The sequence below is a fragment of the Procambarus clarkii genome, chromosome 54 (assembly GCF_040958095.1).
Source record: "Procambarus clarkii isolate CNS0578487 chromosome 54, FALCON_Pclarkii_2.0, whole genome shotgun sequence".
NCBI lineage: Eukaryota > Metazoa > Arthropoda > Malacostraca > Decapoda > Cambaridae > Procambarus > Procambarus clarkii.
The window spans coordinates 13,063,273-13,080,735 of record NC_091203.1 but is presented as its reverse complement, the minus strand read 5'-3'; the positions used below and the strand labels follow the sequence as shown (position 1 = coordinate 13,080,735).

General features: G+C 39.6%; 1 protein-coding gene across 1 annotated transcript in view; it reads left to right on the top strand.

Annotated features, from left to right (window-relative positions):
• Window positions 1-13,756, top strand: part of LOC123771388 (uncharacterized) — an 18,483-nt gene extending 4,727 nt beyond the window's left edge. Inside the window, exon 3 of the mRNA XM_069305244.1 lies at window positions 13,393-13,756. Within this exon, the coding sequence (XP_069161345.1) occupies window positions 13,393-13,756 (364 nt within the window). The remainder of the gene's footprint in view (window positions 1-13,392) is intronic.
• Window positions 13,757-17,463: the final 3,707 nt, after the last annotated feature.

Below are 17,463 nucleotides of genomic sequence, written 5' to 3'. Positions count from 1 at the left end.
ATATGGCGATCCAGAGGGGAAATGCTTGTTGCGTCCTCGGTTCCTGTCCAGAAGCGGAGGAGCTTCAAGAGATCCATAACCTTTAGGCATTTGTCTTGTATGTTTTGTAACCTTTAAATACACAATAAAGGAAAAAAAAAAGGGAAGGGGGTGGTAGGAGAAAAGCACACAGAAACTGTATTGGAGGGGACCCACATTCCCTCCAATGAGTTATGTGTGGTTTCCTCCGAGGCTATGGGTCCCCCTTCTTCCAGCCAGAGGTGGTACTCCCTTCCCTATTGTATTAAACAAAATATATATATATATATATATATATATATATATATATATATATATATATATATATATATATATATATATATATATATATATATATATATATATATATTAATAGGGAAGGGAGTACCACCTCTGGCTGGAAGAAGGGGGACCCATAGCCTCGGAGGAAACCACACATAACGCATTGGAGGGAACGTAGGTCCCCTCCAATACAGTTTCTGTGTGCTTTTCTCCTACCACCCCTTCCTTTTTTTTTTTTTTTTCCTTAATTGTGTATTTAAAGGTTACAAAACATACAAGACAAATGCCTAAAGGTTATGGATCTCTTGAAGCTCCTCCGCTTCTGGACAGGAACCGAGGACGCAGCAAGCATTTCCCCTCTGGATCGCCATATATATATATATATATATATATATATATATATATATATATATATATATATATATATATATATATATATATATATATATATATATATATATATATATATATATATATATATATATATATATATATATATATATATATATATATATATATATATATATATATATATATATATGTATACATATATATATATACATATATACGTATAGGCTCTGTTCAGAGCCTCCTATATATATATAGGAGGCTCTGTTGTTTACTGAGCCATTACCTAGGGACATCCTGACGTCACCGTGCCTAGCTTTCACAGAGTGCTGTGTGAATGTCCTGGGAAGGTGCAGGAGTGGCGGAAGGTGCCCAGAGTGGACCATCTCAACAAAAACGGATAAAAACAGGTGGGTGTGCAGGGTATGGAATACAACGGCAGTGAGGGCCACGCTGGCGCCCTCTAGGTCTCCCAGGCTAAGGTGTGGGGGAGGAGGGGGTGTTGTTGTTCGGTCGGGCGAGAGGGGGTCACCCATGTGCCACCCAGTGTTTATAGAAATACGTTTGGGAAAGAAAAACGAAAATAAAAATCAGCAATCATGGTCAGAGCTAATAGAGCTCACAGTGTGTCGGATTACAAGTGTATGATTCATTCACCATTGTGCAGTGATATACAAGAAAATTATACCAGTGTTTAAGTGTCACCCAGACCCCCCCTCAAGCTGAGCGAGGCCCGGTCAACCCCCATCTCCTCCCCACCCGCCGGCCTGACCGCACCACAGTACCTCTTGCCATCCCACCACCCAGCCCACTCTGCGCCTGGGTGTCTCCCACCCACCTATTCACCGCCCACACAGTGCTTGTGGCAGGGATGTGCTACCCTCCATGCACCCAGATATGGCACAGGTCACAGCAGACATTCAGGTTCCTCCCAAAAGGGAGGGAGACACAAGTAATCATAGGAGTGGTGAGTGTGAGGGACAGCTAGCCACCCCTCCTGCCACCACCCGTGTCCACCCCTGCCGCCACCACCCCTGTCATCCCTCCCACGCCGGCCGCCCGGGGGATGGAGGGGACTCCACCAACTAGCCAGGAACCCCTCAGCCAAGAACAGGGTCCTGGGAACAGTGTACCCAGACGTGCAACCAGAGGACCCAGACTCAGAGGAACGTGTCGGGTTTGTGACGAATCACACAGCCTTAGAAACGATGGAACCCTATGTCAACACAACAGCTGTGAGGGTTCATGGACAGAACCTGTAAAGAGAGAGAAGCCCCACAGGTCCCCCCAGCACCCCCACACATCCCAGCAAACTTCATGTCATCAGATGACCTCCTGGGGGCCATCAAAGCATCCACCACCAGAACTCTTCCTCACATTCCTAAAGCAGCGCGCCCATTTGCAGCAGGGAAATATACAGACCTTTTAAAGAAAGTAAATGAACGGTCTGAAAATCTTAATGCTGCAGCCACCATCAAAGCTTGGCATAGTTGGCTCCTGTTTGGCAATATTTGCTTAGGCGTTCCTGCAAGAGGAGGCAAGTCACTAGCCTCATCAGTCACTAGGGCAATAAATAATTTCCCCAGAGCTGACAACTTGATCCCCATCCCTCCTGAACGCATAAACCGTCGTGGCAGACCCAAGAGTTCCAATGACAATTTTAAACTAGGAACACAAGTGACCCAAAAAATTGAAGAGGGCAACACAGTAGGGGCAATTAGGTTACTTACCAGTGAAGACACAATCGCCCCTAGAAATACCGCTACCGCCAACTCGCTGAGAGAGAAGCACCCTCCTAGAGTACCATTGGAACCCACTGCTCAGGACACAAATGTCCCAGACATGGGACCTTTAGTCCTCCAAGCGTCAGAGGTATACAAAGCCATCATGTCATTTCCGCCAGGCTCGGCAGGGGGATACACTGGAGTAAGACCTCAGCACCTGAAGGAGATGGTAAACCCAGTTCTCGGAGAAGTTGCCGAGACACTATTGTCAGAGGTCACGAAGTTTGTCAACGACTGCCTCTCTGGGTTGATCCCAGATACAATTAAACCCTTTTTCTTTGGAGCATCCCTTTGTGCCCTCAAGAAGAAAGATGGTGGAGTCAGACCCATTGCCGTGGGTAACACACTTCGGCGCCTTGTTGCTAGGGCAGCTGTCAGAAAAATTAGCGTAGACGCTACGACGATGCTTCGACCCCATCAACTAGGTTTTGGTGTCCCCCATGGCTGTGAAGCAGCAGCTCATGCAGCACGAGCCTATATCAAGCACCTCCCAGAAAATAAGGCATTAATTAAATTAGACTTTAAAAATGCCTTCAACCAGGTAAAAAGGGATGTGGTACTGGAAGCAGTTCGAACAAGCTTTCCTTCTCTACTCCCCTTCGTCTCAGCAGGGTACAGTAGGGAATCGACGCTGCTGTTTGGGGAACATGAAGTTGTTTCTGCAGAAGGTGTCCAGCAGGGAGACCCACTTGCCCCTTTTCTTTTTTGCATGGCTGTTAAAGAGGTCACAAGCAGGTTGACCAGCGAACTCAACATCTGGTTCCTGGACGATGGCACCCTGGCAGGGACACAGGAGTCCCTGCTAGAAGATCTACAGCTAGTGAAATCTAAGGGAGAGGAGTTAGGATTCACCCTAAACCCATTAAAGTGTGAAATTATCTCATCTAGCCAACCAACCATAGATGCAGTGCGAACCATATTGCCAGGAGCCCAGGTGATCGCTCCCACCGACAGTGTGCTGCTAGGGGCACCTCTGGGCTCGAGCGCCATTGAGGTAGTCCTCGAAGAAAAGCTGAACGACCTGAGGAGGATGGAGGGAAGAATAGGGGCTTTGGACGCCCACGATGCTTTGTACCTTCTCACAAGGTGCCTGGCTTTGCCCAGACTGACCTATTTCCTAAGGTTTGCTCCCTCCTTCGACAGCCCAAAATTAACAGAATATGACACACTCCTAAGGTCAATAACCGTGAAAGTGTTAAACCTCTCCCTGCAAGATGACCAATGGGATCAAGCAACGCTCCCAGTTAGACTCGGGGGAATAGGTATTCGCAAGGCGACACAGTTAGCATTGCCAGCATTCTTATCCTCGACCAGTGCAACAGGTGAATTAGTTAAGGAAATACTACCGGAACACCTAAGAGACTCTATTGGGATTCATGATCCCAAATTCGCGGAAGGAGCCGGTCAGTGGGACACTCTCGTCAACTCTCATCCTCGACCGACTTTTCCAAATGACTGCAAACAGTCCAATTGGGATAGCCCCATAGTGGAGAACATCGCCACATCATTGCTGGAGGCAGCTTCCAGGAAGGACAAAGCGCGTCTTCTAGCTGTGCAAGCGCCCCATGCCGGGGACTTCCTGTTGGCAGTCCCTAATTCCGCCTTGGGCACCCGCCTGGACCATCGGACCCTAAGTATTGGTGTTGCTCTGCGCCTTGCCGCCCCTATCTCCACCGAGCACCGGTGTATATGCGACCATGCACGGGCAGACCAATACGGCAGCCATGGTCTCATCTGTCGTAAGACACAGGGAAAGATTGCCAGACATGAAGCAGTCAATGACATCATCAAGAGAAGTTTGGCTACAGCTGGGTGTCCAGCACAAAGGGAACCTCAGTTGTGCAGACCTGACAACAGCCAAAAACGCCCAGATGGAGTCACCCTGCAGCCGTGGAGGGAAGGTAAACAGGTCGTGTGGGACTACACTTGTGCATCCACATTGGCTGATACCTATCTACCTTACAGCGCAGCTGAGGGAGGCGGGGCGGCCACCTTCAGGGAGACCCAGAAAACTAACAAGTACAGGGACCTAGAACGTTGTTACAGGTTCGTGCCAATAGGCTCTGAGACTCTGGGCGCCTGGGGTAAATGTGCATTTAAGTTCCTGAAGGAGCTGGGCAAGGAACTCATTGGGAAGACTAGAGACCCAAGAGCGGCCAGTTTTATGTTCCAGCGCCTCAGTGTCGCTGTTCAGAGGGGAAATGCGTGCTGTATCTTGGGTACACACCCGACACCCGAGGAGCTGGACGAAGTCTTCGAACACTGATTGGTATATTGTTATATAAGTGTGTGTTTTCTGTAAACTGTAGCATTGCAATAAAATCAAATAAAAAAAAAATAATAGGGGTGGTAGGAGAGGAAAAGATTAAAGTATTCAGTGAGAATCCACAAGGTCTTCTCTGAACACTATATATTTTCTTCTTCGAGGATGTGGGTCCCTTTAATTAAACCAGTGGTGGTACCCCTAAATATATATATATATATATATATATATATATATATATATATATATATATATATATATATATATATATATATATATATATATATATATATATATATATATATATATATATATATATATATATATATATATATATATATATATATATATATATATATGTCGTACCTAGTAGCCAGAACGCACTTCTCAGCCTACTATGCAAGGCTCGATTTGCCTAATAAGCCAAGTTATCATGAATTAATATATTTTCTCTAATTTTTTCTTATGAAATGATAAAGATACCCAATTCATTATGTATGAGGTCAATTTTTTTTTATTGGAGTTAAAATTAACGTAGTTATATGACCGAACCTAACCAACCCTACCTAACCTAACCTAACCTATCTTTATAGGTTAGGTTAGGTTAGGTAGCCGAAAAAGTTAGGCTAGGTTAGGTTAGGTAGGTTACGTAGTCGAGAAACAATTAATTCAGGAAAACTTGGCTTATTAGGCAAATCAGGCCTTGCATACTAGGCCGAGAAGTGCATTCTGGCTACTAGGTACGACATATATATATGTATATATATATATATATATATATATATATATATATATATATATATATATATATATATATATATATATATATATATATGTCGTACCTAGTAGCCAGAACGCACTTCTCAGCCTACTATGCAAGGCCCGATTTGCCTAATAAGCCAATTTTTCCTGAATTAATATATTTTCTCTAATTTTTTTCTTATGAAATGATAAAGCTACCCATTTCATTATGTATGAGGTCAATTTTTTTTTATTGGAGTTAAAATTAACGTAGATATATGACCAAACCTAACCAACCCTACCTAACCTAACCTAACCTATCTTTATAGGTTAGGTTAGGTTAGGTAGCACAAAAAGTTAGGTTAGGTTAGGTTAGGTAGGTTAGGTAGTCGAAAAATAATTAATTCATGAAAACTTGGCTTATTAGGCAAATCGGGCCTTGCATAGTAGGCTGAGAAGTGCGTTCTGGCTACTAGGTACGACATATATATATATATATATATATATATATATATATATATATATGTCGTACCTAGTAGCCAGAACTCACTTCTCAGCCTACTATGCAAGGCCCGATTTGCCTAATAAGCCAAGTTTTCATGAATTAATGTTTTTTCGTCTACCTAACCTACCTAACCTAACCTAACCTAGCTTTTTTTGGCTACCTAACCTAACCTTACCTATATATATAGGTTAGGTTAGGTTAGGTAGGGTTGGTTAGGTTCGGTCATATATCTACGTTAATTTTAACTCCAATAAAAAAAAATTAACCTCATACATAGTGAAAAGGGTAGCTTTATCATTTCATAAGAAAAAAATTATAGTAAATATATTAATTCAGGAAAACTTGGCTTATTAGGCAAATCGGGCCTTGAATAGTAGGCTGAGAAGTGAGTTCTGGCTACTAGGTACGACATATATATATATATATATATATATATACATATATATATATATATATATATATATATATATATATATATATATATATATATATATACATATATATATATATATATATATATATATATATATATATATATATATATATATATATATGTCGTACCTAGTAGCCAGAACGTACTTGTCAGCCTACTATGCAAGGCCCGATTTGCCTAATAAGCCAAGTTTTCCTGAAATAATATATTTTCTCTAATTTTTTTCTTATGAAATGAAAAAGCTACCCATTTCATTATGTATGAGGTAATTTTTTTTTATTGGAGTTAAAATTAACGTAGATATATGACCGAACCTAACCAACCCTACCTAACCTAACCTAACCTATCTCTATTGGTTAGGTTAGGTTAGGTAGCCGAAAAAGTTAGGTTAGGTTAGGTTAGGTAGGTTAGGTTGTCAAAAAACAATTAATTCATGAAAAATTGTCTTATTAGGCAAATCGGGCCTTGCATAGTAGGCTGACAAGTGCGTTCTGGCTACTAGGTACGACATATATATATATATATATATATATATATATTTATATATATATATATATACATATATATATATATATATATATATATATATATATATATATATATATATACATATATATATATATATATATATATATATATATATATATATATATATACATATATATATATATATATATATATATATATATATATATATATATATATAAATATATGTATATATATATATGTATAAATATATGTATATATATATGTATATATATATATATATATATATATATATATATATATATATATATATATATATATATATATATATATATATAAATATATATATATATATATATATATATATATATATATATATATATATATATATATATATATATATATATATATATATATATATATATATATATATATATATATATATATATATATATATATATATATATATATATATATAGATATATTTAGTCTTTCCTGTAGACATATATTATTAAATATGACCGAAAAAGTAAGATTAATAATTCTAACACGAATTTTCTCGATCTTTCGTACATTCCTTTTCACTGTTGGTGGTAATTCAAAAATCAATTCTCCAAAATTCATTTTTATTTCTAGTCTGACGCGACACTTGAGCGCGTTTCGTAAAACTTATTACATTTTCAAAGACTTTAGTTTACACATACACAACTGAACAGAACTTACACATCTCCGATTTGTTTATATCTACATTTGAGTGAGGTGGTATTAATAGGGTATTAAATTCATCAACACAAGACAGAACACGAAACAATGGGTATTGAATGGAAGTGATTGTAGAAAGCCTATTGGTCCATATTTCTTGATGCTTCTATATTGGAGCGGAGTCTTGAGGTGGGTAGAATAAAGTTGTGCATTAATTGGCTGTTGATTTCTGGTGTTGACTTTTTAATGTGTAGTGCCTCGCAAACGTCAAGCCGTCTGCTATCACTTTATCTATCGATGATTTCTGTGTTGTTTACTAGGATTTCTCTGGTGATGGTTTGGTTGTGGGAAGAGATTATATGTTCCTTAATGGAGCCCTGTTGCTTATGCATCGTTAAACGCCTAGAAAGAGATGTTGTTGTCTTGCCTATATACTGGGTTTTTTGGAGCTTACAGTCCCCAAGAGGGCATTTGAAGGCATAGACGACGTTGGTCTCTTTTAAAGCGTTCTGTTTTGTGTCTGTAGAGTTTCTCGTGAGTAGGCTGAATGTTTCTCATGTTTAAACTAAAGTGTTTGAAAATGTAGTAAGTTTTACGAAACGCGCTCAAGTGTCGCGTCAGACTAGAAATAAAAATGAATTTTTGAGAATTGATTTTTGTATTACCAACAACAGTGAAAAGAAATGTACGAAAGATTGAGAAAATTCATGTTAGAATTATTAATCTTACTTTTTTGGTCATATTTAATAATATATATGTATATATGTATATATATATATATATATATATATATATATATATATATATATATATATATATATATATATATATATATATATATATATATATATATATATATATAATGCACAACTTGCCTAAACACTCAAGAGAAGTTATACAACCTTAGAACACTTTCCCACCAGGAGATTCGAAACCTAGCCAGCACAGAAGCCTGACAACAACTGGCATAACTGGTATGCCTTTAGCCCACTGCACCACGACTCAGACCCTTAAAAGAGATTGTAATTTCACGCTATTTCAATCCCCAAAGATCACCACCTCCCAAGGGCAACTAGAGCATAGTGAGGGGCTACTCACGTTCTTTCATCAAATTCCTGTTAATTTGGGAGAACTCTGTGTCTATGCTTAATGCACAACTTGGCTAAACACGAAAGAGAAGTTATGCAACATTAGAACACTTTACCACCAGGAGATTCGAACCCTAGCCAGCTCAGAAACCTTATAACACCTGGCATAACTGGTATGCCTCTAACCCACTGCACCACAACTCAGACCCTTAAAAGTGATGGTAATTTCGGGCTATTTCAATCCCCAAAGATCACCACCTCTCAAGGGCAACTAGAGCATAGTGAGGGGCTACTCACGTTCTTTCATCAAATTCCTGTTAATATGGGAGAACTCTGTGTCTATGCTTAATGCACAACTTGCCTAAACATGCAAGAGAAGTGATCCAAATGAAAAAGACATGAATGCGTTATGTATTTCATATTCTTTAACATTTAAGATTTATGCTCTCCTAACATTTTAATGGATATCACTCAGAGGTCTTTTGTCGATTCTGTGTTGGCATTTGTGTGCTCGCTGATTGCATCGACTGCACACAGCTTTCACCTTCTTAATCACCGTCAATTAAAAAGGTGGATCATGCTGTGAAATCCTAGACCTGGACATACTCCATCTATGGAGTATGTTCCACCCTCTTGTATGAAGCTATGTATGTATGTACGTTCTCCCACCTTCTCCACGCCTACATACTTCATGAATGGAGTATGTGCCTTGGTATTCAGGAAGCAGACATCCAGAATTCGAAGGATCTTAAATAATCGATGTACAAGACTAGTAAGCTGAGGTGTACCTATTAAGGGACTGCAGGACAGCCTTCTATCTAAGACCAGTGGCGTCAAGGAGGGGTGCCACTACCCATATTGATTTTGCAGGAGGATGGATAGCTTGAATTGAGATTACGATAGAGGGTGATAGCTGGAGGGACATGCCCCGAATTCAAATTCAAACTTTATTCATACCTGGTTGATACCTGGTTGATGGGGTTCTGGGAGTTCTTCTACTCCCCTAGCCCGGCCCGAGGCCAGACTTGACTTGTGAGAGTTTGGTCCACCAGGCTGTTGCTTGGAACGGCCCGCAGGCCCACATACCCACCACAGCCCGGTTGGTCCGGCACTCCTTGAAGGAAACAATATAGTTTCCTCTTGAAGATGTCCACGGTTGTTCCTGTAATATTTCTGATGCTCGCTGGTAGGACGTTGAACAACCGTGGGCCTCTGATGTTCATACAGTGTTCTCTGATTGTGCCCAAGGCAACTCTGGTCTTCACTGGTTCTATTCTGCATTTTCTTCCATGTCGTTCATTCCAGTACCTTGTTATTTTACTGTGCAGATTTGGGACCTGTCCCTCCAGTGTATCTCTCTCCTCTCCTTTGTAGTGAGTACATTTTGAGAGCTTTGAGTCGAACCCAATAATTTAGGTGCTATATCTCGTCTATGCGTGCCGTATATGTTCTCTGTATTCCCTCAATTTCAGCAATCTCTCCTGCTCTGAAGGGGGAAGTGAGTACTGAACAGTACTCAAGATGGGACAACACAAGTGATTTGAAGAGCACAACCATTGTGATGGGATCTCTGGACTTGAAGGTTCTCGTAATCCATCCTATCATTTTTCTGGCTGACGCAATACTTGCTTGGTTATGCTCTCTAAACGTTAGGTCGTCGAACATCATTATTCCCAAATCCTTGACACGCTGTTTTCCTACTATGGGCAATTTCGATTGTGTTTTGTACCCTGAATTATGTTTCAGATCCTCATTTTTACTGTATCTGAGTACCTGGAATTTATCACCGTTAAACATCATGTTATTTTCTGCTGCCCAATCGAAAACTTTGTTAATATCTGTTTGTAGTTTATCAATGTCTTCAGCAGAGGTAATTTTCATGCTAATTTTTTTATCATCTGCAAAGGATGACACGAAGCTGTGACTTGTGTTTTTGTCAATATCTGATATGAGAATAAGGAACAGCAGTGGTGCAAGGACTGTACCTTGAGGTACAGAGCTTTTAACTGTGCTCGGACTCGATTTTACTTGATTGACTGTTACTCTTTGTGTTTTGTTCAACAGGAAATTGAGTATCCAGCGTCCTATTTTACCAGTTATACCAATTGACCTCATTTTGTGTGCAATCACTCCATGGTCACATTTGTCGAATGCCTTTGCAAAATCTGTGTACACGACATCTGCATTATGTTTTTCCTCTAATGCCTCAGTGATTTTGTTATAGTGGTCAAGTAGCTGTGAGAGGAATGATCTTCCTGCTCTAAATCCATGTTGGCCTGGATTGTGGAGGTCATTGGTTTCCATGAATCTAGTGACCTGACTCCTGAATACTTTCTCAAATACTTTTACTATGTGGGACGTTAGTGCAACTGGTCTATAATTCTTTGCCAATGCTTTGCTACCACCCTTGTGTAGAGGGGAAATGTCTGATGCTTTAAGCGCTTCTGGTATTTCCCCTGTGTCCAAGTTCTTCCTCCACACTATACTGAGTGCCTGTGCTACTGGCACTTTGCATTTCTTTATAAATATTGATTTCCATGAGTCTGGACCCGGGGCTGAGTGCATGGGCATAGTATCAATTTCTCTTTCAAAATCTGCCACGTTCGTGTTGATATCAGTTATATTTACAGGTGTTTGAGTATCATTTGAGTACTACATATATAGTAGTACTTTTATAATTTGGATACTTTACATAAAAAAGCATAGCTATTAATTACATAAGACATTTTCACAAAATGAATAACATGTAGACATTGGCATTATCAGAATCAGAAAGAATTGGTAACAATTTAAGCTAATCATTTCAATGCCGGCTGCACTTAATACGAGTTTGGCAATCTACATAAAAAATTTCATTTAGGCATCAAGATAGGGATATTTAACAAGAATTAGAAGGATTATATATTGTAAAGACATTATATATCACAAAATAGAAGGATTATATATTGTAAAGACATTATATATCACAAAATTAGAATGATGAAGTAGATAACAGCAAATTTAATATAAATTAATCATATGGCGTAGAATATTTATGTTCACACTCTGCATCAACAAAATCTGGCCCTATCCTCGCTCAAAATCTCTCCAAATACTCATTTCATTTAGCATCAATCTGACTTCATTAAACTCATAATGCCTGTCAGTAATCCATCTCTCACTCTCTGTGATATAAGTCCTTAATTATTCCAAACATTCAGTTGGGGTAAGGCATTACCTGTATACTGTTTTAAGTGTTCCGGTAAGGCACTATGTATTATAAGGGTATCGTACCAGCTGAGGCCACATTCACTGACTCACCTTGTGTTGCTGGATCCTATGGAAGTATGGTGCCGTTTGTGAAGGACTATAATTAAGAATTTTCTTTATTCATGCACTGAGGTTTCGTTAAATATATAGGTATACTAGAGATATTCAATTGTTGTGGGGCTGCATCTCAGAGAAGGTCAGAACTTCGACCTTTAGGGGGATCTCGATATATGCCTATTGTGTATAAATGAACAGGTTGCCTGTCCCTGACAAAACCACGTAAAATTCTTATTATAATAACAACTGTCCATTTGAGTGTTAAAGGGAGTTTTAAAACACAATAAGTATAGCGTCAGAATTATAAATAAAAACCATTTTTCAAGAAGGAAATAGAGGAGTTTGTCTCAAGTCTGCCTCACCTTCACTCCTCGACACGGAAGATTTTACTGACGCCTTTGAGATAAATTTAGCTCACATGCCTTCTAACCACAGCTAATTTGTCAAACAGAATGATTAATTTTTTTGTGCTTATTTGAGATAGTCTGTAGAGCCTTGCCGGAGAGATTGGGGTGTGGTGAGCAAATGTTTATGGAAGGATGGATGGATGGGTGTGTTAATGTTTAGGATGGATGTGGTGACGTGAGATTATGAGTGAGACAAAAGTGATGTTGGTATAGTGTGGATAATATTAGGTAATGTGTGAGGTGTGGTAATGTGAGAGATTGATGAAAAAGTGATAAAATGTGTGGGATGCGTGAGATATAAGGTAGCTATATTATTGGTGGGGTGAAATAGCCTATGCATTAAATGTAGTGTAGTGTGGGTGAAGTTATCTGTGGAACTGGTGTTATAAAGTATAGACAAGGTGAGTTCTGGGATAGGTGTAGTGTAGGGGGTGAGGTCAAGTAGTGATGGGGAGAGATCAAATTAGTTATAAGAGGGCTAGAGCTGGCATTGTTTAGGTGAGGGATAAATTGTGGGTTCTCGACCTAAACGAGCGGCATACTATACAGACGGGTGCAATTTTTTTTTTTAAATTACGTAGTACAAATGTTTTATATCATCATATAAATATAATATAAAATGACAGAGGTGATTACACGAGTGAAGATATATGTTTTAAGGAGGCATTAGATTAGTTTATTAAAAGTTATGAAATAACAACCAATAATTTTCGACTAGTTGTATATGAAAAGAGCTGCAATTGTTCCAAGTCTCAGTACTGCAGGCTAAATAGAAAGGAGATTTTTTTTGTTTTTGTTTTTTCAACGAATATTACACATTTTCAAGTGTGTATATACAACCACACGTTTCAGATATAATCTTTCTATGACACTTTTCTGACACAATAGCATATAATTTTACAAATCCTGACACAAGAGCATATAATTTTACAATTTTTGACACAACAGCAAATTTCATATACAAGAATATAAATACAGTTCTTTTCTGCTAAATATTATATAACTGTTCTTGTGATTTTTCATATATAGGGGGTTTGTGATTCTGGTGGCTGCCACTTGCGCTTCTGAGATTGAGAAGCGAGATGCGGAGCCTAGTTACGTGACGAGCAATTACGGTAGTGCTTACCATGCATACTTTCACAGTTTCCACAATGGAAAGAGGTCTGCCGAGCCAGAACCATCATACCCAGTTTATTCCTACGGCCAAAGACATGGTTATGGCCGCCATTTCTACATGAGATCTGCAGAACCTGAGCCTGAACCATTGTACCCGGTCTACTACGCTCCCCGTCACCGTTATGGCCGCCATTTCTACAAGAGGTCTGCAGATCCTGAACCATCCTACTCATTCGTCTCTAATTACGGTTACCGGCCTTTACTAGACTTCTGCTGATCCAAATGACACCATCTATACCTACATTTTGGCCTATGGGAAACCAAACCCTTTCAACAATAATTTTCACACTATGAGGCCTACATGACAAACAATTGCAAAGATCGCACCATCATCATGACGTCAATGACCTGAACTACATTTTTAATGGTTGCAACATGATCAATGTTGTTTTGATGAGTGTCATGTTGTACAGTAAAGAAATATTTATATATAATGACTTTAAATCTATTATAAATTACCATTTGTACTATTATTAATTACAATTTGTATCAATAATATTGATTTGGGAACATGACGCTGAAAGCGAATCAGTATGTTACTAGTTGGTTGACATGGTTAAGATGTCTTAACACTACTCTCCTCTCATTATACTATGCTCTAATCATTTCCTATCTTACATACGGTATCTGTGCATGGTGTTCAACCACTGTAAATTACTTCAACCGCATCATCGCTCTGCTAAAAATTGCTATCAGAACTATAACAAGCTCTTGTGTTTTGTCTGAACGCAACACACACAGCCCCTCTGTTCAAGTCCCTTAACATGTTAAACATACATTCGCTCCACACATTCTCATGTGCTGTTTACACGTACAAATCCTTTCTCCTAACTGCTAATCATGATGTTAAACTTTTTACTTGATAGGTGTAACAGAACCCCCTGAACACCTTACCAGAAATAAATATCTCTTGCATATCCCAATAGTCAAACTAAATCTGTGCAAACATTCCATGCAAATAAAAGAACCAAGTCTTTGGAACTCAATCCCTAATGAATATTGTCCAACCATCTATACCTATATTTAGGCCTATGAAGCATTATTCAAAAGTAAAACCAAAAAGTACCTAGTTTTATCCTCATTGTTTCCTACCTTGTGCTTCAAACTCACGCTATATCTTGTACAACCCATTTCCCCAATATTAGTACTTAAGACATAGCTTCATCCGTGAAATCACCTCTGTCAGTTTATGTTGTAGATATATGCTGATATAAAATATTGCTACAATGTAATTTCGAAAACAAAATTTCATTCTTCTGCATAGTATGCCACTCGTTAAGGTCAAGAACCCACAATTTGCCCCCTCACCATATCAATGCCAGCTTTTGCCCACTCATAACTAATTTGATTTTTCCACATCACTACTTGACCTCACCCTCTACATTACATCTATCCCAGAAGTCACCTTATCGACACTTTATTACACCAGTCCCACAGATAACTTCACCCACACTACAGTACACACTCACCCGGGTCTGGTAGCTGAGCGGACAGCGGGCAGGACTCGTAATTCTGTAGCCATGGCTCGATTCCCGGACCAGGCAGAAAGAAATGGGGAAATTTTTTTTCACCCTGGTGGCCCTGTTACCTGGCAGTAAATAGGTAACTGGAAGTTAGATAGCTGTTCCGGGCTGTTTCCTGGGTGTGAGTGTGTGTGTGTGAAAAATCCTAGTAGTTAGTAACAGTTGAATGATTGACAGTTGAGAGGGTGGCCGAAAGAGCAGAGCTCAACCACCGCAAGCACAACTAGGTGAATACTAAACCTATTGCATAGGCTATTTCGCCCCACCAATATTATGGCTACCCAATGTCTCACTCATCCTACACATTTCGTCAATTTCTCACCACTCTCTCACATTAACACACCCTTTACATTACCTAACATTATCCTCACTATTCCAACACCACTTTCGTGTCACTCGTAATCTCACCCCACCGCACACAGAAATCACAATAGCATGATGCATCAATTGAACAAATCCAAAAAGGCCGTGACGAGGGTTCTAACCTTCGTCTGAGAGGATTCCAGACGCTTCCTTGCCTTAATCGACTGCCTCAGTCGATTAAGGCAGCGTCTGGGATTCTCTCGGACGTAGGCTCGAACCATCGTCACGGCCCTTGTGGACTTGCTCATCTCACCACATCCATCCTAAACATTATAAACACCCATCCATCCATCCTTCCAGAAACATTTGCTTACCACACCCCTAACCTCTCCGGCAAGTCTCTACAGACCATCTCAAATAAGCACAATAATATTAAACATTCTGTTTGACAAATTAGCCGCGGCACGAAGCCATCAGAGCTAAATTTATCTCAAAGGCGTCAGTGAAATCTTCCGTGTTGAGGCGTGATGGTCACACTTGATACAAACTCCTGAATTTCCTACAATTCTTGAAACATAGTTTTTATTGTTATTCTCATGCGTATCCTGACAAATTCTAAGTAACTATACTTAATGTGTTATAAAACTCCCTTTAACACTCTTATGAACAGTTATTTATTATTCAATACATATTATGTTCTTTTATTCTATTATCCACATTTTTCCTCTTTAATTTATACGCTATATACTGCATCTTGAGGTTATCTTGAGTTGATTTCGGGGCTTAGTGTCCCGAGGCATAGTCCCGGACCATGCCTCCTTTTTGTTGTCATTGTGGCAGCATGTTTACTCACAGCATGAGTGGCGCTAGGCACTGTTCCTGATATATGTAAATGAACTTCAAGAGGGAAAAGATTTATTCCTTTCATTGTTTGCTGATGATGCAAAAATTTTGAAGAGGAAAAAGACGGCGGAAGATAATATGAGGCTCCAAGATGACCTAGACAGATTGAATGAATGCTGTAACAAATGTCTACTAAAGTTCCACCTCGAGTAAATGCAAGGTCATCAAACTATACAGTGGAAACAGGAGGTCAGACACAGGATACTGAATGAGAGATAAAGTCATTCATGAAACTGACAAAGAGAAAGATCTAGAAGTTGATGTTACACCAAACCTAGTCTCCTGAAGCCCACATCAAGAGAATAACATCTGCGACGTATGCGAGACTATCTAACATCAGAACTGCCTTCAGAAACCTGTGTAAGGAATCATTCAGAACTCTCTATACCGTATATGTATGACCAATCCTGGAGTATGCGGCCCCAGCATGGAGTCTGTACCTTGTCAAGCAGAAGACGAAGCTGGAAAAAGTTCTGAGATATGCCACTAGGCTAGTCCCAGAACTAAGAGACATAAGTTACGAGAAAAAGCTGCGTGAAATGAACCTCACGACACTGGAAGACAGAAGAGTAAGGGGAGACAAGATCACTTCATACAAAATTCTCAAAGGAATTGACAGGGTTATCTTGAGTTGATTTCGGGGCTTTAGTGTCCCCGCGGCCTAGTCCTCAACCAGGCTGCCACCCCCAGGAAGCAGCCCGTGACAGCTGACTAACTCCCAGGTACCTATTTACTGCTATGTAACAGGGGCATAGGATGAAAGAAACTCTGCCCATCGTTTCTCGCTGAAGCCCGGGATCGAACCCGGGGCCACAGGATCACGTGTACAGCGTGCTGTCCGCTCGGCCAACTGGCTCCATTCGGGTAGATAAAGATAAACTGTTTAACACGGGTGGTACACGAACAAGGGGACACAGGTGGAAACTAAGTACCCAAATGAGCCAGCCACAGGGACATTAGAAACAACATTTTCAGTGTCAGGGTAGTTAACAGATGGAATGCATTAGGCAGTGATGTGGTGGAGGTTGACTCCGTACAAAGTTTCAAATGTAGATATGAAAGAGCCCAGTAGGCTCAGGAATCAGTACACCAGTTGAGTGACAGTTGAGAGGCGGTACCAAAGAGCCAGAGCGTAACCCCCGCAAACACAAATAGGTGAGTACAGTGAACTAGCCCTCGTCGGCTGATATAAGTT